The sequence below is a fragment of the Egretta garzetta genome, unplaced genomic scaffold (assembly GCF_000687185.1).
Source record: "Egretta garzetta isolate BGI_Z169 unplaced genomic scaffold, ASM68718v1 scaffold30, whole genome shotgun sequence".
Classification (NCBI taxonomy): Eukaryota; Metazoa; Chordata; class Aves; order Pelecaniformes; family Ardeidae; genus Egretta; species Egretta garzetta.
In genome coordinates, this window is record NW_009258383.1 from 5,598,789 (window position 1) to 5,622,980 (window position 24,192).

At 39.2% G+C, this 24,192-nt stretch overlaps 1 protein-coding gene across 3 annotated transcripts in view; it reads left to right on the forward strand.

Moving 5' to 3' along the window:
• Window positions 1-24,192, forward strand: part of UMAD1 (UBAP1-MVB12-associated (UMA) domain containing 1) — an 82,942-nt gene that overhangs the window by 35,281 nt on the left and 23,469 nt on the right. The window contains exon 1 of one of the 3 annotated variants that reach the window (XM_035897020.1): window positions 21,352-21,575. The exons of the other annotated variants lie outside the window; for them this stretch is intronic. Coding sequence (XP_035752913.1) covers window positions 21,533-21,575 — 43 coding nt within the window. The 5' untranslated portion in view covers window positions 21,352-21,532. Of the gene's footprint in view, window positions 1-21,351; window positions 21,576-24,192 lie in introns of those variants that run through there. 3 annotated transcript variants of the gene reach the window in all.

Here is a 24,192-nt window from a genome sequence, read left to right on the forward strand (position 1 = left end):
GGGGGGGGGGAGGTAGAGGGGGAAGGATTTTATTGTGTTAGTACAGGGACTATAGCTTGAAAAGAAACAGTCCATTAGAGGGAAATACAAAGCAATAAACCAGATTAATTTATCCTTTGGACATGGACAAGTTAAAGGCCAAAGCAAGACATTTTTCACTTTAGGGATGGAATAAGAAAAGTTGTACATAGCTTTCAGAAAATTGCAGCTGCAGTTACTTACTCTCTTTTTCATCCCATCCCTTTAGTCTTCGTAATACAAGCTATATTTCACCTCTGATTTAAACAAAATTGTTGCATAGTAGTAATTCCTCTTTGGTAATAACTTTGTTTTGTCTAGTAGCCAACTTTATGATGCAGCGTTATTGAAAATGTGTGCATATCACAAAGAGTCCCTGTCCCAAGAATTTGTCATCTGAAAGATAGGTAAGAGTTGCACAAATCAAGAAAAATATGAAAGATTGTGGAGGGGATTTTCTTTTTTAAAAATAAAGTTGGGATGGTTGTTGCTAAATGGCAAGCTGGTGTACGTGTTCCAGGGAGGAGAATTTTAGGAATTGTCTTGAAAACTCTTACGAATCTTGTTTCGTAATTTTTCCCACGCATGGCTGATGGGATCTGGGAGTTCATCAAAGAAACCAGCAGATGCTATCTTCATGGGTACATTGGCAAAGAAAAATAGCAGCAGTACAAATGGTGAAGGCTTATTCAGAGTAAGGAGCTACTGTGGCAAGGGTGGCAGTGAGGTGTAGTCAGAAAAGGAGCTCAGAATGATTTTGGCATCAGCAATAATCGGCTAATTGAGTTATCTGGAGCAAATCTTCATGGTTGTAGCTAAAAGGATGCCTGTGCCACACATAGGGACAACTTGCAGAGACTAGTGGTGACTACAGATTTTTGTCCAGTACATAGAGACTTTTAGTTACAGAGTTACTGTATTTACTGATGCAGTGAGTTGCCAGCCATCACAGTTTTAAAACCATTTTTCTCAACTTGACTGTCACCTCAGCAGAAGGTTTGAGACCTGTCCGCTGCTTGGGCTTTGGATTATCATGCCCCAGACTAGCATATGCTTGAGCTTTGAATACTGGCATTTTGGTCTGAATTGTTACCTGTGAAGGTTTTGTCTAAACAGCCATTATATTAAGGCCATCACTACCTTTTAAAGTACAAGAAACTCAATTAGTTACACTAACTGTTACTAATTTTTCTCCCAGTCACAGTATTTTCTAGGGCAAATAGGCCTAACATTTTGCTTTCCAAAGAGGTGAAGAACATCAGTATGGTTTCTTCTGCTGGCTGGTCTGCAGGGTTGGTGACCAGCAGCTGTGGGGATGGGAACTGCTCAAGCTGCTCCAACTGGTGTCAGCTATCCTTACTGCGATAATGTGTGAGACTGTATTTGAGGTTTTGGCCAGATGGTGTCAGTTATGGAACCGAGAATCGAACTCAGGAAATGCAGAAGTTAAGGCTTGATTACACTGTGTTAACTGTTTATCCATACACATCATATTAATGGCTCTAATTAATGACAACAGGCCATCTTAAAATAGACATGTTTAAGATGTGACTGTACTTTGCTTTCTGTGCTTAAAAATGATCTTTGCCTTATGTTATGGATTCTTTGCTCTAATGTCTTTGAACTTAAAATTGCAGAGATTTAATTGAATTTGCCTCGTGTTTCAAAAGCAGATTAGTCTTTGAGTTTTTAGTTCAGATTTTCTCTCCCTAAACCGCAGTATATGAGAACATACTTACATGTTATATTGAAAGCTTCTGTATTTCTCCTCTGCTTCTCAAAGGAAATGTTGAACAGTTGTAGCTCTGAGGTAACCTGATCTCTCAGTAACTGGTATAGAGTTTGTCTTTCAGAATTATTTTTTGATTCATTTAGGTTTTATTTTACATACTCTGTTTGGTAAAATGCCTTTAGGCAGGACAGCTTTTATAGGCAGAGGTAATATCTCCTATTAACCATGAGTATCGTCAGACAAACTAGACTAGCTGTTGGGAGACCTTCTTCAGGTGTGAAAATGAAAGCTGCTGCTGCTCCTCAGCCAGATAGCTGAGGCAGTTGATCAAAATACAGGTAAGCTAAACTATCCTGGGGAGAAATGAGAGTTGATGCTTTTGAAAGGAAAGGAAGACCTAGTGGGGGTGGGAGGAAAGGTGATAGGAACCCAGATTTTTGTGCGAGGGACAGGTTAGTAGGGGATTGGGATTTAGAATTGCTGTAAAACAAAGATCTTTCTTGAGGGCACGATTTTTAATGTCTATCAGAGAAAATCAGGGATACTACTTCCAAACTATGTGCAAGCCTGTAGTCAACTCCATGCAGTCATTTTGCACTTGTATGCCATTTTCAAAGCTTAATTGCTTTTGGTTTTAGGCTTAAAGGACTTCCGTGACCAAAAGCCTAATATCTCTGTCTACTCTAGTTGATCTAAGAAGATATATTACCTTTGCTTATAGACTTTGTCCTGCCTGAGTTCTTAGGCCTTTACAACTACCACAAACCACCACCACAGTTATTTTTAAAAGTTGTTTGTTGTTTGTCCGTGCTCTAACTGACAGACATGTATTTTATTCTGGTAGTCATCTGAGAGTGTGTGTGGCAATATTAAGAGGTCGTCTCGGATATTTCCCCCTTCACTCTTTCTTGACCACCATTTTACATTTAACGCAATCTGCTATTGGGGTTCTCCAGCAGGTTAGGCTTGTTTTTCAGTGAGATAAGTAGTCATAATTGTTATTATCCCAAAGTTAGGTCCATTTTATTGTTACTGAGCCCACAGCAAAACACGCACTTCAACTGGCAAGTTGAGCTTATTTAAAGTGCCAGCCCAATTTAACTTTTCTTGCATTCACACTAAACGCAGCACTTATGTTTGTGTGTTGTTTCCAAGTCAATTATTCGCATACGTTTAAAAAGCAATCAGATCTGGTCTGTTAGGTCAAGATAATATGAGCATAAATGCACATTCTCACAAATAAGCTGCCCTAAAATATAAAGTAGAAAAACAAATGTAGTGTGAAATGCTATGTAAAGCACAGGCATGGCATAATTAGCAAAGGACAGTAGAAATGCTGTGTGTTAGAACTTGAATAGTAACAGTCAATTAATTTCTCACAACAGGAAACAGAGCGTTTAACAAAGAAACATCATCTGTCTCTACAGCATAAAGACTATACAAAGAATCACAAAACTGAGACAATTAAGAGATCATAAGTCATTAATTAAAAAACCAGAAGGGACTGACTTCATATTTCTTTGCAAAGAAATCTGTCTCTGTAAATTTTGATAATTGACAGATTGTAATTTTTTTTTAAATAGTGTATGAATTATGCTATTTTATATAAAACAAGGACATACACAATGCACAGCTAGTTATGTATGTTGTGGTAAATAACATAATAATAATAATTGTAGGCTTTATAACCTAGGCCATCATTATTCAAACTAGCTGTAAAAAACTCTGATTATCAGTTCAAAGTTAGCTAGTAAGGATATGATTAATGTTTCTTCCCTTCCTTTTCCTCAGTACCAGAATAATGGAAGTGATCTAATTTGGAATAACAAAGAGGCAAAGAATTATTGTGTTAGACACAGAAAGAAAGAGGTTATAAACAAATCAAGCCATCAAGCTCTTGCAGTAAAGTCAAATCTTATGATAAAACATTTAGCACTTCTACTTAAATACCTTGAATTGCCCCCTGAAAGCTTAGGTGACCATGTAAACTCACTAGGCTCCAATTTAGGTACCTTCACTGAATTTCTTGTATCGAATCATGTGGATACGTGTGACAAGTTTATTTTCAGTATATAGACAGTGGAACCTTTTTCCTCCTATAGTAGGCTTGATCTTGCATCACTAAAGTTAATTACTTTTCATGGGACCAGGATCAAACCCCATGAGAAGATACAAGGATATTTTAAGGGTAAGACAATTAAAGAGAAGAAATAACATTATCTGGAAATGTTCTGTTACCTAGAATTTCTGGCTTACTTCTCTGCAGCTTTTCCAGACATCACATGTCAGGGCTGTTGGGAAAGGTACAACTTTCCATTTAATTCCCCAGAGCATGTGAGGATCTGCTTAGCAATTTTTTGAATTGGAGTTATTCTGAGAAAGGCTGATGTCAAATAGATATTCGGTAGATTTTTAATAGGTGTGCTAAATTGGCTAGTGATAGTATGGGTTTTGGTGGTGCTGCTTTTTACTCTTGTTTACTTAGTGTTTTGCAAGTCCTGTTATAAAGCATACATAACTTGGTATTACTCCTCTGGTTATTTGGAAAAAAAAAAAACAAATCCTTCCCTCTTCTTTTTCCCTACCCAACACACACACACACACAAAAAAAAAAAAACAAAAAAAGAAAGAAAATATAGGGCCTCATTTAAAATAGAGAGATGAAGGCTAATGCAAATCGATTCCAGAAACAGTGGATAAGGAGGGAACGGAGAGGGGAAACAACTTGACCCTGCATCGCCTCTTTTACCCACAGAGGAATGTTGCCAACAAGAATATGGACTTGCTGGAAATTGAGTAAAGCGATCCTTCTCAGAGCACAAAAAAAGTAAAATGAGTATGTCTGAGTTGCTGGGTTTTTCGATGTTTTTTAGATCTGCTTCTGGGCCAATGCAGCGACACAGTATTCATTAGTCACGGCAATCTAGTCCAGCAGTCATACACAGAGTGTAATATGCTTGATCTCGTGGTGCTGCAGTCAAATATGCGCATACAAACCTTGTCCAGCTGTTAATGTTTAACTTTACTGGTTTGCCTTTGGTTTGCATGTTTACAACTGCTTTTTTCTTCTGCAGTGTTTTAAGACATTTGTGTACTTTAAATGTAATACTGGGGAGCCGTGGCAACATCCTGGAAGTTGTGAATGCCCCAAAACACTTGGTAATAAGACGTTGAAAATGTACTGATATCTTGAAGAATTATGGAGTCAAATGCAAATGAAATTTAGGGTATGCACAATGTGACATTTTGTACAAAATCCCAGGCTGCAATTTTAAAAAGTAATTTGAATTCTATTGGACATGTATAAAGTGGATTTTTATTTTTTTTTACATCCCCCTACTTCATTTTCAGCAAAACTCTATGGTTTTTTTTCTCTGTGGGGATACTACTCTGCCATTGCAACGTTAAAATACCAGCAGCAGCTTCTTCTGCAAGGAATTTTAAAGAAACATTCTACTTAGGGATAATTTCAAAGCAAGAGGAAGAATTTGAAAACAACCCTTCATATATATGCCCCTGGAGATACCCATCACAAACATTTAATATAAAATGGCTGACTTCCAGTGTCAAAGACGTGGTGCTTTTTGATTTGTATATTTGCATATTAAAACTTTGTGTGATAAACAGTTGCATTATGTGTGATAAGTGATGAAATTTTAGAGCTCAGTGAATTTCTGATTTTTAGTTGATCTGCAATAAACATCTTAAGTATTCACATGCACCCCTTTCTGAGGCATAGCCTAGTACTAGCTTCAAGTGCCATTCTTACAACATCCTTCTGTTTAAAAAAAGAGGAGAGAGAACTTATGAATAATGGGTGAACAATCTCATGAGGCTTTGCCCCAGAGGCTTCCACTTAAGGCACAGGTAGGACTGATCAGTTCATTTAACAGATCACTGTCACCAAAAGGGGCTGGCTTCTTCTCCCCTGCCCCTGGGTCAGTCTAGCCACTTGTCTGATTTCTTGATGATTTGATTCATTTCACTAAGCCGGTGAAAAACAAGTCACCCCCCCCATACACACACAGAGGTTTTGGGGTTTCCTTCCTGCTTAATAAACTGAACTGTCTCGCCAAAGCATCAGATGAACAGCAGAGGCAGCGTGAAGACCAGCTCCTTTAGTGAGGTCTTACCTTGGCTTTAGCTGTCTTAAAACTACAGGGTAGGAATGACTGCGTGGCATGATTTCAAAGAAACAGAATCATATTACTTCAGGTAAATGCTCTGTAAAATCAGCTTGGGATACCATTCAGAGGTCATGTGTTTTGAGTTGCAGTAAAGATGCAAAGATGTTGTGCTGTTGTTGAACAATATTTGAGCAGAGTAGCAACAAGAGTGTAGAAGGGAAGTGGCATAACTGGGAGATAAAAATGCATAGAAGAGCTTCATTAAGAGCAAAATAAGACAAAAGGTATTGAATGAAGGGGTAGCTTTTTTGTTCTACTGACAATAGCCCTCAAAGACAGATATTGCCATCAAGAGAAGCCAATTTAAGCAGTGTCTGATAGTCCAAAGGAACATAGTCTTCCCAAATGTTGATTCCCATTTGCCTTAACTTCTACGTGGGCCCAAGGAGCAATATCGTACGTTTTTGTGCTGTAACATAAATAAATAGTTTTTCAAACATTTAGTCCTTTCAGAACCTTCATGTTTGCATTGCATTGCTTCATGAGACTGAAGAGTCTTAAAACTTAAATTGATCACTAAACAAATGGTTTATTGGTTAAATGGGAGCTTGCAGACAGTGTTTTGCTCATGCTGTGTACTAGTTACTTCACTTCTCTAATCCCTCCAATGTGCGAGTGGTAAAATCAGCCCTTGCCAGTTCACTGAAACAGTGCAAATTTAGAAGTATGAACGGAAGCGTGCAGAAGCCACTTGGCCACCAATCTAATGCTGGAGAAAGGAGGTCATTCTGCAAACTGGGTGATGAATGTCTTTGTGAAATTTGAAAGTGGAAACCTGTCGGGGTGGTGGCTCGCATAACATAAACCTAAGTCTTCATACGCAAGCTATCTTACAAAGGCGCTGAGCTTCTGCTTTCCTCTAACTGCCCTATATGTCAGTGAGTTCAGCCTCTCAGTCTTGTCTTCCCGCTCTTCAGCTTGCCACTCGCAGTGCCTATTTCTAGACCTGCTTACCTTTTCAGAACAAATTTGTGTCAGTAAATGCTGTGTGGAAAAAAAGAAAACCTCTATCACCTTGCCATTATCAATGAAAAAATGCAAGATATAAAACACATCCTGACTTTCTACACAGCCATTGCTCTAAGTTGCTCCACCATGTCCTGAACGTTGCAATCCCTCATAGGAGATCAATAATAAGTGAAGGAGAGGATAAACATTATGCAATATGGAAAATGTTCCATCGCAAAAAGAAGAAACTGGTGTTGCCTTGCCATATATATTCATTTATGGATAATATTAGTGTGGTAGTACTGAAGCTAATCTATTGCCTCTTGAGATGATCTCTTTCTCTCAGTTGTCCACACTGAAAAGGACTTTTATAAGGGTTTTCTGTAATGGAAAACATGTTGTAGCTTTTGAATCTGGTGGTATTATACTCTTTCAAATATCAGTATCAGCACTGCCACTTTCAAATTAATGGAAGTGCAGATGATTGAGAACAAAGGGTTCATGTGATTTAAATGCTTTTAATCCTGGATTATTTCAGTCAAAATTCCATCTTAAAATATAGTATACTAAGTGGGAGGAAAATGCTTGGGATTTTACTGTGTTTCATAGTAAATGACAATGTACCTAGCTTGTTTAAAACATTTATCAAGATTTACTTCCTGACAGAGGTTATGATACTGTTCAGCTGATTCTGTTACTGCCAGGGTATTTTATCAAAGTGAGAATTGAATCCAAATATTCCTTCTCACCCCTTGAAATACCGCTAGGTCTGCTTATTTCTGATTCTGATCTTATTTTTGATCTAGACTTTGCAGGTTGCGCCTTGCACTTTGTCACAAAATCCCTGTCAAACTTAAATAGTTGGGGTTTCAGAAAAGGTACTTTAGAGCCTTGTGATACCCAGTACAAACTTTCAGACCTGCTAAGTAAGTAACACACTGACTGCTGTATATGCATAGTGCATTTTGGTGTTTGTGAAAGTATATTGATTGTGGTTAGTTTTTATTTTACATATCTAAATGTCTGCATTCAGCTTCCTTTTGAAGCAGCTAGGTGTGAAGAATATATATTTGAAAAAGTTGCTTCAAAAAAGTTGACCTTAGTTTACATGCTCCTTGCTAGTTTTTGTTTGAGCCCTTAAGGAATGTCATCTGATTTATCTTAGTAACATTGCTGTAGTAGCAGGTCTTCCATCTGAGTGAATTGGAAAGTATTATCAAAAGTAAAAATTACAAAAGGAGCTTCATAATACTCTGTTATGGTTAAACCAGCTTTCTTTAATTGGCATCCTAGAGGTGATTGTGCATTTCTTTTAATTCAAAACCTCCACTCTAGATAATGTTCTTGATGAAACATTTATTAGATTATTAAAGATTAGACTTTCTTTTAAGTTTCTCATTCTCCCCATCTAGAAATACTCGGTTGCCATAAGAAAATGGTGACATGTGATAGGCACACATAATAGACATCAAATGGTTTTTTCATTTAAAGATTGTAATGATTTTGTCCCTTGCACCCTCTCCCCTGATGTATTCCAGGGAGACATTTTTCTGCTGGTAGGCCTAGGCCCATCTGTGGTTCAAAATAAGGATTCAAAACGGGGAAACAGCCAGCAAATAAGTAACTTTGCCTCTTTGTAAAAACTCTGGAGGGCTTGGAGGAGACAAGGATCCCAGAACTTTTTCAAGTAGGCATTATTAGATTCAGTACAATGAGAAATGCCTTTTTGAAGAAACTAAAAAAAAAAGTGAATATAGGCTCAATATGTAGGTCCACTCATTCCCTCCTTCTTCTTCCCCCCTCTCCTTGTATGTCAGTTATCCTGAAAACACACCAAAAAAAAAGTTATTGAGAGTGAGAATTATACTGCTGTTTCTGGGAGGGCTGGAATTATTGTAGTCCTGGTTCCTAGGGGTTTTTCTTGTGATTTATTGCAAAATCTGGCTGAAGGTTTTTTCTTCAGTTGGAAGCTTAATTTCTGTCTGCACAGCTGCCTTGTTCATGAAATCTGTGAAGATGCAATAATTTTTGAGACTTATATCCTTGTGTTGTTTGGTTAAACTAAGTTGCTTCTCCCTCTCAGAAGACCACACTGAAAGAGGGGCTGCTGTGTGCATTGTGTTGAACATGGCTTGGTTTGCTTTTCTCATTCTTAATCTGGCCTGAAAATTCCTGGAAACTGGGGAAAATTTGAAACACTCTCTTGAGTGGGTTACAATGTTTACAGAAGTGCATATAATTCTCCAAACATCTGAATTTCAGAAATATTATCATATTAGAGGAAGGGCTGGGGAACACCTGTGCATTGAGTACATTGACCTGGATTTGGTGGGTGCCAAAACAAATGGAAGTCTTTTCCTTGCCACTTTGCGTAGCTTCCAGACAGCCTGCGTCTGCCCTGTCTTCTCAAGTAACAGAACTGAAAATCAGAAGTAGGGCAGGATTCTTCCTTTGGATACGTGTGTATACTAGAGTGAAAATCAAATGTAGATTCAACTTGTTAACTTTTGCTCCTAGAAGTATGAATTTTCAATACTTATGCTATCTTATACGCAATCTTACTGAAGTGAACATACAGTTTGAGAGTTGCTAAGGAGTAACTTCTAAAATGAAATTAGTAGTTTTGCTTCAAGAAGTTCAAAAGTTGTGCTGAATTTAACTGCCTTGAGGACTTAAAAAAAAAACCAACAGCCTGGAAGTGGCACAATAATTTTGTGACAGGAGCTGTGGGAAGACCATTATAAATCCTTATTTTTCTTAGGATCAGAACTTGTCTATAGAAAAACCAAAAACCAACCAAACAAAAAACCCCAAACAAATCAGTTCTGTACTATGCATTTTAAGGTTTTCAAAGTGCAAGTAATGTTTTGATAGAAAATGGAAATTATTTTGCAGATAAACGTTCACTTTCTCTTAATTTTTCATGTCTTTTTTTTGTTTACAGAACAGACTAAAAAAACCCTTTAAAAACAATTTACAAATCTGTTAACCTTTTCATATGGAATGTGTTGATTTGTGAAGCCAAATCCACCAACTAGTTCTTAAAACACTGGGATTTTTTTTTAAGAAATACTCAAAAGATATTCAGTGTTGTTAGTTTGTTATCCTGAGTTGTTACTTCCAGACTGCATTAAAAAAGCAACAAATATGTAAAATTTGCTTGTAGTCATTCTAAAATGCTGCAGTGATGCGTGTAGCCTAAAACCAGTCCTCATTAACTGGCAACACAAAGTCAACCCTTTTCCAACTCCTAAGGGTCGAATGAAAAGTAAGGTAGACTTAGTTGTTGATTTTTCCTCTTTATATGCTAAAAATTTGAATATTCTGAAGCCTTGTGTAATGTCTAGTCTATACTTAACATGGTGTTTCTAATCTAGCTCAGGTACAACAGGGATAAATGAAATGCTGATAGGGAAGCTACAGACAATATTGTAAAGAAAAATCCTTAATGCAGCTCAGCTTTTCTTTTTTCATTACTGGGAAATGAGTGAACTTAAACACCTTGAAGGAGTTGGTTCTCATTTTCGCATCAGTCAACATTAGCTTCGGGAAAATTCCTGAATATTTTTATTTGAATAAAATGGGAAGTGTTTTCAGCTACATCCAATTTATTTCTGGCTAAGACATCAAATAGGTTTCATGTAGCCAAATAACTAAAACCCAAAAATCTGACTAACCAGTCACTATTTTTGAAATATAAAAGCTAACTTAGCTGTAAAGTATTTCCTGGACACATGCTAGCCTGACCACCAAGAAAGTGTTATTAGGACATTGTAGGAAACCTATGTAATGGTTTTGGTTCTGATATTTTGATGAAATCCATTTCAACAAAGTAGAAAAAAAACCTCTTTCAGCATTTTTGTGGGTTTGCTTTGGGTGGCTTTGGTTTTGGGTTTGTTTTGGATGAATACTTACATTTTGTTGTGGTTAACTAAAAAAATGAGGCAACACATACAAAAGTTGTGCATTACAAGTTGTATTAAACATGACTTTTTTCCAAATTACATATCATGACTTAATGTGCTGCACCTTCACTGTAATGAGATTGTTTTATTTCATATGTTGTAGAGAAATGTATGTTCTTGGAGAGCAAGTGGTCAGGAGTTGATTAATATTTTGTCTTGATGAAGGAATTACATTTTTTATCATTGTGTGAAGGTATAATAATAATAATTATTATTATTATTATCATTATTTATTAATGTTTTTCCCTTAGCTACCCTGCCACTGAATATGATACTTAACAGCTTCAGTAGTGATCAGCTGATTAACAGTATCTTGGTTTGTTGGGGTTTTTTTAAAGTTAAGCATTGCAGTTCCTATGTAATACAGCTGCACACTCGCTGGAGAAGGTCGTTCAAAGTATCTACAGGAACCCATGTGGTGTGTAATATGCTTGGGGGAGGGGTCGGTTTTGGTTTTGTTTTTTTATTCATAGGGGAACACTGACGTAGAAATCAAAAGCTCGGAGTAAAAAGAAAACACTTCTTTCCAGAATAGTGAAGACTTTTTTTTTTTTTTTTTTTAAAGTCTTTGAAAATTTGGAAGTAGTGTGGTTTGTTTTTATTGTGAAAACTCTCAGGAAGAACAATTCCGAGTCGGTGCCATTCTTCCCAGCTGAATGGCACTTGGTTTGTGAAATGGAGCAGCTGCGGTAGTTTTAGCTTGGCTCACAAAACCGTTTGCTTTTTAATCAAGAACTTCAGATTCTGTGGTGGTTGTTCATGATGAAGATGGCCAGCTATGCCCTGTGAGACAGCTGTAGTATAATTGAGGCAGACTGTGTGAAGCAAATATAAATGCTGGATGGAGGTCTTAAAAGCAGAATATTCACTAAACTGTAACTGAATTTTTAAAAGGATGAAAAGCATTTATACAGGCGAGAATTTACTACATGCTGAAACATTTTATGTGTAGAGATGTTCTTACATACAGTGCATAAAACAGGGTTTAAGTCTTCAGCGTTAGCATTCAAGTTATACAGTGCAATAATCCAGGGTTTGGTGAAGTGTGTACATAACTGCATAATGAGAAATGCCCACTTTTCCAAAAACATTATTACAAATATAGTTGAGGTCTCTTTCTTAAATTGTCTGGGATGTGGTGTTTGTCTGAGTGTACGTATATACATCACATGTTCATACATACACTTATTTTAAGAAATAAAGATGCTTGTATTTTATCAAATGGACTAGAAGGCTCCCGGAGGCGCTGAGAGGAGTCATTAATCTTTGGTGGCAGTTACGGCAGTTACACATTTAGAAGAACTTTTTAAAGCAGGTAAATACTGGGGAAATAAGTGCTCCGTCTCGTATAATGTAAAACCTCAGACTGACAGTTTGGTTTAGAAGGGATTTTTCTAAATAGCAGTGTTTGACTAAACCAAAAATATCTTGTTTCGCATCACAAATCAGAAAGTGCTGCCCATATGTTAAAAAAAAAAAAACAACCCAAAACCAAAGAAAGGTTGAGTTTTAACATTTTGTAGTAATTTTATAGTCACAGTTAATAACTGTTTCGAACTTGCAGTGGCTAGCTGGATGTTTCATGCTGAACTATACATTCTTCATATATGTGACAAGTTTGTTATGGATTAATTACACAAATCAGAATGTTTGTCTCTCTCCAGACAGGCTATTCCACTTTCTTGCTGCCTTTTACATAAAGTTTAGCTTAACTTTTAAAAAAAATACTATTCCCAAGTAACATGAAGATAACAGTCCTTGTGGCAGAATATGATGTTGCTCCTAGATGTTCTCCTTTGTTTCCAAACATTTTGTCCCATTTTATGTTTCCGATGTGTGCAGTCTCAAACCTCTTTGATGCTGACTAATTGGGGGGGGGGGGGGAGACAATGTAAAAGGGTTAATCCATTACACTGGTATTAATGAGTCAGCTGGATCCCTGCCATTCTCTCGTTTCTGGTTCACTTAGCACCAATTAGCACAAATGACACTTAGTTTTGTGGGAAGCAAGCTAGGAGAATGGTAGGTAATGCAGACCTCAGATGAGAACAGCCTGGTCTCAGGTTAATACAGGTAAATAAATCCATGCCATGTGGGTTGAGATAAGAAAATAATCCTGTTTTCCTGCTGGACCCCTGGGAACGCTGAGAGTGTTGGTAGGGCTGGGATATTTTAAGCTCACACGTGGTAGATCAAAAGGTGGTCAGGTTGTTTTCTGAACTCCATTCTCTGTTGTGCTGCTGGGGATTCAAGCTTTGGATATACTCACCTGACACTCATGCATTAGAAGTAAGATGGTGACAGAAAGTCATTATTTGCATGTGTGCAACTGAGACCCCCTTTCTTAAATCTGAGACCTCTTGTGACAAAGTTTTGAAAAGGTTTGATTGGGTATTAGTACAGAGGTAATGTTTCTATCGTCTGTCCTGAGCTTTTAATTTGGGATTCTGGGACAGTAATAGAGAGACACTAATTCTGGGATGTATTGTATTTTCATTACTTTTGATTGCAACTGTAACTGCAAATCGATTGAAGAAGCAAACGGGGAGAAGGAGATCATGCTTCAGAACACACTTGTAGTCCAGTTACTTTTTACAATGTTTTTTATTAATTTAGAAACAAATTAAAGCAAGGCAAACTCAGAATCCCTCTTATACCTTTATTCAACATGTACATTGAAGTCCAGGTGAAGCTTCAACTCCTGTCCCCTGGTCCTTGTGGCTTGGATCTTCCCATTGTTAAAGCAGAGATCCCTGTTCCCACCCCATCCCTTCACTGCAGGCATCATTTCACCTGCACTGATGCCTAAAAGAAAACACATGCAGGGTGGCTGTGATATGGGATGCACGTCAGGTAACTAGAGGGGGGTTGGAGGGTCTCTTCTGCCAGAGCATTTTCCTTCTCCCCGAATCTCTTCAGCTGCTGGGATGCTCTTAGAGGCATGCTCACATCCCCTATCTGAAACTCTTCTCTCTGTATTAGAGCTCTTCTTGTGATTGCAACCTTTCAGAACAGCTGCCTAGGTTTGGTCTACCCTTCATGTTGGAGAATGGTATAGAAATCACGGATTAGATCACTTATAGCAGTGTTTGACTTCAGATGCCTTCATTTGGGAGCAATTCTTCCAGTTTAGTCACTGGATGGCAAGATGCTTCCTGATACACGGAGCAGGTGTTTAACATCGGTGTCTCCTGGTCACCTTTTTGGGGAAGCCTGTTAGCAATAGCTGTGTGGGGAGCCTGGTCTCCTAACTTCTGGCTCTATGTTGCAGCTGTTCCCCTTTCCCAATGAATTAGCCCCAAAACATTCTCTGAGTTTGTACACCCCACCTACATTTTAATAAACTCGCAACAGGCACAGTCTTCTAACCTCCAAGTTGCTTAGGAAGTTTGAGACTGGTTGGTTTTGAAGCCTTTGTTCCTAATTAATCCCTTTGGGGCAGTACAGTAAAGCAAAGGAATTTTTCCTAGCCACAAAAGCTTTAAAGTTAAGTAGTGTGGGATATCTCAAAGGCAAAATCCTGTATGCTGTCTTCTCCCGTGTCTGATCTTATTCATTTAAGATTTGTTGGGCCAGTAGCGGTTTTGTGAGAGGATAATCTGATTTTATCAGCTTGCTGCCACCCAAAAGCAAAGTTACTACTTTCCTCCACTTCAGTGAATCTTACTTTGCCCCAGCTCCAGTGTTTGCTGGGCTTCGTGAATCAGCAGAATTCCCAGAAAAAGACTGGTTAGTAAGTGGGAAGTCTGATGTTTGTCAGAGTCAGTGCAACGACGGGGCCTTTGAGTGAGGGGAGGAGGAATACCCCTCCTTAGTGTGGTCGTGTGGTCTCACATGACATCACCTTTATCCAGGCAACGATTAAAGATGATTGATCGTATTGCACGCAGAAATAGTTGCTCTGTTGAGAAAATCACCCCGTCTTAGGCTAGCTCAGTGTCAGCTGGGCTGATCTTCTGCTCCCCTGAGGGAGGGCCAGTTCCTTCACCCCGCTTCAGACTCTACACTCTTGCCATTTAATTTTCCGCAGTTCTGTGAATTTTCTGTGGGTTCGCATTGTGCTGTTCTGGTAAGGTGAATTGGTTCAAAGGGGTTGAGTGATGGAGCCAGGTAAGGTAAGAGGGAAGACCAAAATGGGAGGTATGAATGGAAATGCATCCTTGGGTGCGTTTGGGTGAGCTGCTCAATTGCCTCTTAGTGTCTCATCACACAGTAATATTCAGATACCTGATAGGGAGCCAGGTCTGCTTACTAAGGTGAGGGCAAATTCAGCCAGCTGAAAGAGTTCTTCTGGATTAGAGAGCTGAGTGGATACCCTGAGGAGCCAGGCTAGCCCCAGGATGGACGAGGAGAACTGCAGGAGCAAACAGCTCAGAGCAGAGAGGAAAGACGAGTCCACCCATTTTGGCAGCATCGAGTCAGTCTGACAGCAACCATGTACAGTATCTGTCCCACTGCAGTGCTTGTGTGTGTAAACCTCTAGCACGAAGTTTGTGGTCCTTGCCTCTTCTTAAAGAAAATACAAAATCAGTTGTCTTCCAGACAGAGGCAGTGTCTATGGGGAAGGAAGGAGTGTAATTTTGTGTCCGTGGCTCTGGGTTTTTTCTCCTTCTATTTTTTGTGCACATCAGGCTGGATAATGATTGTGGGCAGATCAGTGTGAGGATTTCAGGTTCTGAATACAGGACGCGTTCCCGAGTAGAGCAGACGTAAAGCAGTAACTGCATCATGGAAACGGAATTCTCTCTTGTTTTGTGAAAATCATTAATCTACCATCGCGGCTGCCTATCAGATACGGGAGTTCAGGTCTTTGTGACCTAGAATTTCATCTGCCAATTTTCAACCAATTGAACAGGTATCTGGTAGCACAGCCCTTTGTGCCTGGGATGGGTTGGTTCGTCGGCTTGTTTTATGGGGAGACAGCTGGCTGACATTGTTGGCCTGTGCTTTTCTCTGAGTGCCGAGTTCAGAGGTGGTAAGAAGTATGGCTAGAAATGGGAAAGAATGTAATCTTTGCAAAATTCCTCATGTTCAGGGGTCATGTAAGTGCATCTTAATCAGAATTTGTAAAAATTGCATGATCTTATTTATTTTTTTTACTGCTATACCTGTGAGAAATAAAAAACTTGGATTCTTTGCATTGACTAAGTAAGATTTCAGATTTTTCCTTTCATAAAATTACTTTGCCCGTAGTAATTCTTAAAGCTAGTTTGTGGAAGTCCTGAAAGAGCTGTCATCCAGACTAATGCTGTTTGCTTCCTCCGTGAACACAGCAATTCAGCTGTGTGTAGCAGGTGTTCACTTGTCTGATTCTCTGGGGCTGCCAAAGTAAAAGTGAAAACAAGTTTCTCAGGAGGAGAAAGCAAAAGACAGAAAACTAGTTGCACTGTTGACCCCTTAGGAAGAAAAGGAAGAAAAATATGTATTAATTTCTAGTTTCCTGCAGCCTACTGATAATAACAAAAAAGAGCATTTCCTAGTACAATAAATTGTTTGGGGGTTTTGGTATGTTTAAGAATTTCATCATGGTTTTGATATGCGAGTGCTAGCACACCTTTGAAACTTTCCGTGTTGATTTGTATAATGTCTAGAATAGAGACTACATTTAGATCCAAAATACCACTTTCTGTTTTTTAATGATGGAAAGCAAGACTGGTGCTATGATAGGGTATGTTTCCACCGGACAGCTGAGCCACTTAACTGTCTAAAGAATGGGTCATCCTGCTTCTTGCTCCTGGAAGCAGGATTACTTTCCATCATCCTTGTGCCAGCTCTGCCAGCAAATTTGACGTCTGATTTAGCTCACTAAAGTGGCAGAAAACTAACCCAGCAAGAAAGGCAGTATGTATTCATCTTTTTTTAACCAGTTCAGTGAGCTCCGGTGGCTCACAAGACCTCAGGAGACTCTGGGAGCCACCACAAAGGAAACAGCAGGAGCACCAGGGCTGGGGGGAGAGGCAGGACTGCTCCTGTTGGCAGCACCGAGCTGCTAGCCTGACTCAGCCGTGTTGTGAAAACTCACCCTTAGGTAACAGTGTTCACGCTACAGGTTGACTGACAGTTCTTCAAATAGTAGCCAGAAGGGAGTTACCAGATGTGCACAGTTTGTTTTTGTAGGGTGGCTTTGTCTGTTTTCGGTGTGTTGTGTTTTGAAACAGATACTTATTCTATTCTAATCATGTTATTGCATGAAAACATTCTGCAGAAAAGTTACACGTGCAGGGCGGACCTGTCTGGGAACTTGACATTGAGCAGGTGGGTGAGGAGCCACAGAACCTGGAAAACTTTGTACTTCAGCCTCTGGGACAATCTGCCCACTGGATTTTGGGGAATTCAGAAACCTTTGTACTTCTGGTCTGCTGAACTTTGCACGCTTGAAAGCCTGAGACAGTGGTCCTTCATCTCCGAACATCAGGAAGTTTTTCTTGGAAGATCTGGTAGCCCCTGTTAATGTAGCTGACACATTGCTATGGATCTTAAGTGCCCGTAAGCCTGGATTTCACTGGGAGCTGTGGCTGCAGAGTTTGAAACCCAGCGCAGCTCACCCCACCGGCTCCCCAAGGCCTCTGGGGAAGTGCGTGGTTGCCATCTCAGGAAACCAGAAACGCTCTTTTTTGAAAACTGCCTGTCTGTCTTTGTGCTCTTGAAGCTGGCGTGAATCCTACGTGGGTGTTTTGTTGTTGTTGTTTTGACAAATTGAAGTGTTTTGGTTTCAACTGGAAAACACCGTTTCTGTGCAGAGTTTAGGGAATGGACTGAGGTACAGTGTAGGCATAACTTGGCATAAATGATCGTAGCCCTCAGACAGTTCCACACCATTAACAGCTGATGATAAAAGTTACAACCAGCTGTGACCTTTCTTCATTTTCTCTATGTATGATAAGAATATGGTACAAAGTCCTGGCAGATATTTTTTCATTTTTTAACGAATTATTCAGGTACTGCACAATTATTATTTTTTCTCTTTGCTTTGTGGGCAGTGTTAATGTCACTTTTTGGTGTACATGCAAATGTTTGGAGGTTTCATTGAAAGACGCAAGCAAAAACATACCAACTGGACTTTCTGATCCATTGCCCTCGTATCTTTGGAAATGGATATTTTAATGTGGTGAGGATTTTTTAGACATTGTGAACTAGATTTCTCTGAAATTTTCATTCGTCCTTCCCCCCTCCCCCCCCCAATTACTTCTGCCCTCCTCTTTGGATGATTATAAATAATTCTGCTAGTGCTTTTCTGTGCTGATACTTCAAAATTTTTCCTAACAAATGTCCACTACTGTGCTTGCGTCATGTGAAAATGAAATTGAAGGTAGAAAGATTTTAATGTACTAAAGCCAGAAATACTAAAACTGTATGAACATTTAATGCTATTTATCTCATTCCCTTTAAAATCAAGCAACCTAGCGATAACAAGTTGAAGTGAACATTTTCATGTTGTTTACACACAAGTCAAAAGTAAAGAAGAAGTTCCATAGTGTAGTTTCTTCCACAAAGCTGGCTTTAAAATAAAGTTCCTAGAAATACTAAACCAGCTTAAAGCACAAAAGTAATCGGAAAATAACACTTTAATCCTAGTTAATCCACATTATTGACCTATATGCTCTAAAGAGTAAGTAAGTAAGTAAATAAATAAATAAATAAAATTATGTAGCCCTTTAATCATCTGTGTGGAGCTGGTTATACATGAGAGAGGTCTGATCCAAAGATTAGCTACTCTGCTGGTTTTTGCCATTTCTGAGGACAGGTTAAATGGATTTATGTTTTATTTTTCTGAGGAGACTGCCTACTTCTTAACCTGTTTTGTTTGTTTGTTTTTTGGTTTTAGATCCCCTTCTGAAGACTGAGGTAGATCAGCAGGTCATAGTCATACAATGGAATTAACAGTGTAAACCAAAAGTGATATTGCAAGGAGTTACAGAGGCACACATCTTTTGTTTGTTTTTTGAATAATTTATTAAGATTGCTTTTGGATCTAAGTTTCCCCCCTTTTTTGAAATACATATTCAGAACCTTTTTGTAACAATTTGTTTGTTTATACACTTGTTACTACACAAAATGCAACCAGAGAGTTTATACTTCTTTTTAGAGGAAAACAAAATATGCTGTGTTCAGAAAAACTCTGCAAGCATGTGTCAGAAATGCAAAAGCAGCAGTGGATGTAACATAAGGTTTTACACTCAGAATTAACATTATATAGATTGTCACAATGACATAAGATTGCCAGGCTGCTGTCTAGAAAAACTTTCAGAAAAATGTGGGGAAGGGAGCTTTTTGAGCCAGACTTTTTGTAAGCCTCATCTAAGGTGTGTCTGACGGAAGCTTAGATATTACGGTTTAACTTTCTGCATCAGGTGTATTTGTGTGACATACAGGCACCAACACATCTAAGCTGTGTATCCATGTACCTATATAACTGTGTGTGGTGTTTATGTTTTAAATTAATTCTGCTTAACTTTGTTTCAGAATTGAGTGGGAGCTTCCATGCCTCTGAGAGGATGGTAGCACTTTAAGTAGGAAATGACTTACTTTGGGGAAGATGTCTTATAATTATGTCCCATAAAAGTTACCTTAAATGAGTGTTCTGTCCTATGCATTAATTCTTCTCCAACAAAGTATTGACTCGGCTTTCTGGTACTTTCACAATTTCTAGAAGATGTGACCAAAAAAGTTCTTAATAACTAACATGAATGTTGTAGGCAGCTGCCCACACATGAAGGCTGGTTATTGGGATGAGGTTCTATATGATCATCTGCTCATAACAGTGCAAACCACAGCCGTTAGTGGGACAAAGATGTAAGTGGCCCTAATATGGGTAGACTGAGGGATTGATTTACAAATTTTTCTGTGGAGTTTTCCTCTCTTCTTCATTATGTAAAAATTATTTCTTGTTTAAACATATCTGAAATGCTATCAAGATAGAATAAACCACGGTGTTCCCTGGAATAGGAGAAATGATGAAGTTCAGTTTCTCAGGGACCTCCCTGAGGATCTCTGTGTCCTTCTACCCTGCTATGAGAGCCTTGGCTATTTCCCTGCATTATTTTAGTGGCCTCCCTTGCCTTCATTCCCAGTGACCGACCACAGCAATATTTGCCAATTGACCTGCTAGCAGGCCAGGAAGAACAGAGCGCAGTGGGTTTTTCCTTCAGCAGGGTCATTACTCCTGGCCTCCTTTTTACTACCCAGCTGCAGATTATTATATTCCATAAACATCTTCAAGTCTTCTGTCTTTCTGCCAGTTTCAACCACATGTGACAATGTTTTCCTGCATTATCAGGGATGGAAGATTTGTCATGTAAATCTAATTCCTTAGGAAACCAGCTTAAATTTGCATTATTTGTTTTCTAACATTATTTGCATTTATGTAGCAAGCTTCATATGCAAGTATTAGGCTATCAGCACCTTGATTTTTGACAGGCAAATAATTTTAATGCATGCTGGACCTACTGACGTGCAAGTTACATGGGTGTATCCAAGAGACTGAGCAGGCAGACCACACTGCAGATTTTTAAGTGCTAGGAAAATGTCATCAAAGTGGGCTTCAGTGTGCTGTTTTCATTCTGGCCAAGGATCGCCTTTAGAACGACAGCACAAATAAAACAGGAGGGCGGGAGTCCTAATCTCATCGTTAATTAGGATAGTGAAATAATCATAATTTCATAGTGAAAGGTTGAATGTTATAATACATGTTTACCTTTTGAACAACACCTGAGCCTGTAATCTGACATAGGTTTTATAGGTTAGTCAAACTAGTGACAAGAAAAGTTCCTTGCCAGAAGTACTCTACTATCACTTTATAAAACTTTTCTTTTTCAGAAAGGTAGATTAAATGGTTTACTTCCCTAGAAAAGTATGATTCACTTGGTCTTGGAAGGTTGCATTTGTTTTGATATGAAAAGGAGGGGCCTAATTGACAGATAAAGTAAATGACAGGAAAATTTAAAGGTTCTCTAGGAATGTCAAGAACTACAACTTAGTGCATGTAGAAACTGGCCTGTGGCATCTAATCTATGCCTTCCAGGCAGCTTTGCAGATTTTTTTTTTTAAGAACAATGGTAAATGGTTCATGGTAAATGGTAACATATAATAGATATGCTGGGGGCTTACTCCGCACAGCAGTATCAGTTGAACAAAGGACAAGCAGTGAATAGTTTTGAGGTTCTCCCCGAGTCATGGGCACACACACCCAGATAAGCATGACTGCTGGTTCAGAAGACTTAGAGGACATACACACCTCTTGTGCAGCTTTTGTTTTCAACTTCTTTCTTAAAAAATGATTGAACGTGTTGTAAGCCCCTACTTGGATCTGTACTATGTTGGTTGCCTCAGTACTAAGGATGTATTGAGTAGCTGATAAGTCATATTGCCTGCTCATTCTGATAGCAAAACTAGATAAGAAAGGTGTGGCAGAATCTAGGGTAATGAACTCTAGATGGGATGTCCAAACAGCAAAATGGAAAAGTGAGATATGCTGTGGTGAGGGGGTTCAGTGTTTTTGTGGGCTGCTTAGAAAGGCTGGCATGTGCTAATAATGGAGGGGAAAGTACTTGCATGATGTATCACACCAGTAAAACAGAATGAGATTGAACCTCAGCGTTTCTTTATGTTTGACATGGAAGTTTTGTAAGCTAAAACCAAAGTAAAATAAAATTTAATCACACGGGATCCTGGCTCATGGATGAATGAATTCTACAGCTTTCTTTGAATGTGACTGTGGACCTGGAGGTAAGAAATAGTAGAGGGATAAATATAACTGAGAGCCAAGAGAGGCTGCAGAATCTCCATCTTTGGAGCTGAAAGAATCCAGCTGGATGAGCACCTGATGAACACAGTTTAACTTTGAAGCTAGCCCTGCACTGAACTGGAGGTTGGACTAGTGTGACTTCCAGGGATTCCTTCCAACCAAAATTTTGCTATGGATCTTTAGCTTTTGATTCATCAGATTTCTGAAAGAGTTGGCCACCTCTTAAAGGAAAGCCCTGGAAATGGGGGTTGGGGGAGTGGGAATGATTTAGCCTCAGTGAAGTGGTTGGAGATGGAGTTGGATTTAAACTCTAAGGGTTATTTGTTTTAGGATCCAGGAAAGCTTTGAAAAAAGTAAAACTTTTTAAGAAGTTGGAATTACAAAAAAGCACAGAAATAAAAAGCTTTTTGCAAACTTACAAGTATGTAGATCTGAGATACTGAAACTCTACAGGAGCCTCTAATCCTCTCATATTGTTTTTCTATTGCCATCTTCCTGAAAGTTATCATTTGGGGAAAAAAAGTAGGGGAGTTTTTAATCTGTGGTTTTGCTGTGATCTTGATAGTGGAATGTGGGTTGAGAAGGCTGTGACAGAATTGTTTAGGAACATGGAGACTCTACGTTAATATCACCTGCAGAAGGATGGGATACCAAACTGAAAGTGGCTGGCAATTTGGAGTGCCAGTCCCATAATCTTCAGTGGCATGTGCTGTAGTTGGATTTGCTGTTCCTCTTAATTGGGAAAGGACTGAACCTTGTTGCTTCATGTCTGTAAATGCAAAAACATTCAGGATAATGTTTACCTTGTTACACTTCCGCTCCCCCCCTGCCCCCCACCCTTTTACAAGTTTGAAGAAATCAGTCTTTCAGGGTTCTCATTTTGCAAGGTTTATATAGATTTTTCTCATGGTTTGTCAGGATAGTTAGAGAAGATACTGGTAAGTTTTACTCCTGGTCAAAGATTTATTTGTAGGACCCCTTAATATCCAGCTATAAAAACACTGCTGAAACTCAATATAAGGCTGCCAAAGACTTACCATGTGCCTGCTTAGGCTAACACAGACCTCTGCCTTAGCACAGGCTTACACAGACTTCCTTCTCATTCACCCTTATGCAGCATAAACTCTTAAACTCTTGTTTTGCTGAAAGTTGCAGCTGTGGAGACTCTTTTTGCTGATATGTTGGATTTTTAAGGGGTATTATTAGCTTGTTGAAATGAAACTGCTGTTGATATGGAAAGCATTAATATGAAACCAGGATGAGGTGACCTGAAACTAGGATGACTTCATCGTTTTGCCAAATATACATATTCTTATAGGGCTATTATGTCTTGGCCATGTCCACATGGAAGCTAATGAGGAATTATGTGTAGGCTTTATAGCACTAATGCTGGCCAGAATGGTAGTCCCACTTTAAGAAAAGATCCATCTACGTCCCATCCCTCTCATTGAAGAGGACAGCACCTGGCCAGTGCCTTATTTGATTCAGATGGATCATTGAGCGGTCTGCTAATCACCAATGGAAAGTATCAAATTGCTTACAGTTTATTATATTTTGCTATAATTGTGTATAGTACATTGCGGGGGGGGGGGACGACGACACAGCACATGGCATGGTCCTTTCCAACCCAAACCATTCTGTGATTCTGTGCTCATTAGCAAAGATTTCTGAAGGTTTTCCCTCTGTCTTCTGTGTAATTGTCGTGTTCCCATAAAATCAGCACAATTTTGTGTTCTGGATACTGCCATCGGTGTTCCCTGGTACTGCCCCACTGCAGTCCCCAGCTCACTCGTTGGGAGGGAAGGGAGTGGTAGACATATTTGACTGATATGCTGGATTGGCAGCTCAGCACTCTTTGGTACTAAGTGTAGCTATGGACCCTTCTTGAAAGGAACCAGGATGACTGAGATGAGGCTTGAGGATGGCAACAGGAGCCACTTGACATCCATTGCTGATTGCCCGTCTGCTGTATGCACAAAGGAAGGAAAAGAACTTTTTCCTAATGAGCTTGCAGTGGTGCTGGAAGCAAACGGAAGCTGTGAGACCCTGGCAGTGGGTGCTGGCGAAACAAGCAGGGCTGGGGAGAGACTGCAGAAACACATTTCCTCCCCGCTGAAGGAGCTGGGGGCTATTTAAACGAGGCTGAGAGAAGAGTAGGACTCAGAAAAGTGATACTGTCCCTTTACACAGAAGTGAGATTGTACGGAGCCCCGAGACTCAGATGTTCAGAGGAGAAAAGGAATTATAGTACTTCTTCAATACTTCCCTAGATTGAAAGCGCTGCCACTATCGACGGACTGAAGCCTGAAGTTCTGTTAGTTTATTCTGGAGCAGGATGACTTAAAATTGGTGTGTCTGGCCTGTCGTTCTTCCTTATCTCAGGGAGAGAGAGGAAGATTTATGAGTACGAAAGAGGGGCAAGAAACTGCAGTAAAACCTTGATGCTTCCACAGAGTCAGCCTCTCCTGTTTTCACATCCTACTAATCCTCTTAAAACTTTTTGTCTTTTTGCTTCCAGGTAGAAGGCAGAATTCTCTTTGTTCTTGCCATTTCTGTGCAGGATAAAGAAGATAATGGCAGGCAACAAAGAGTTAAGCA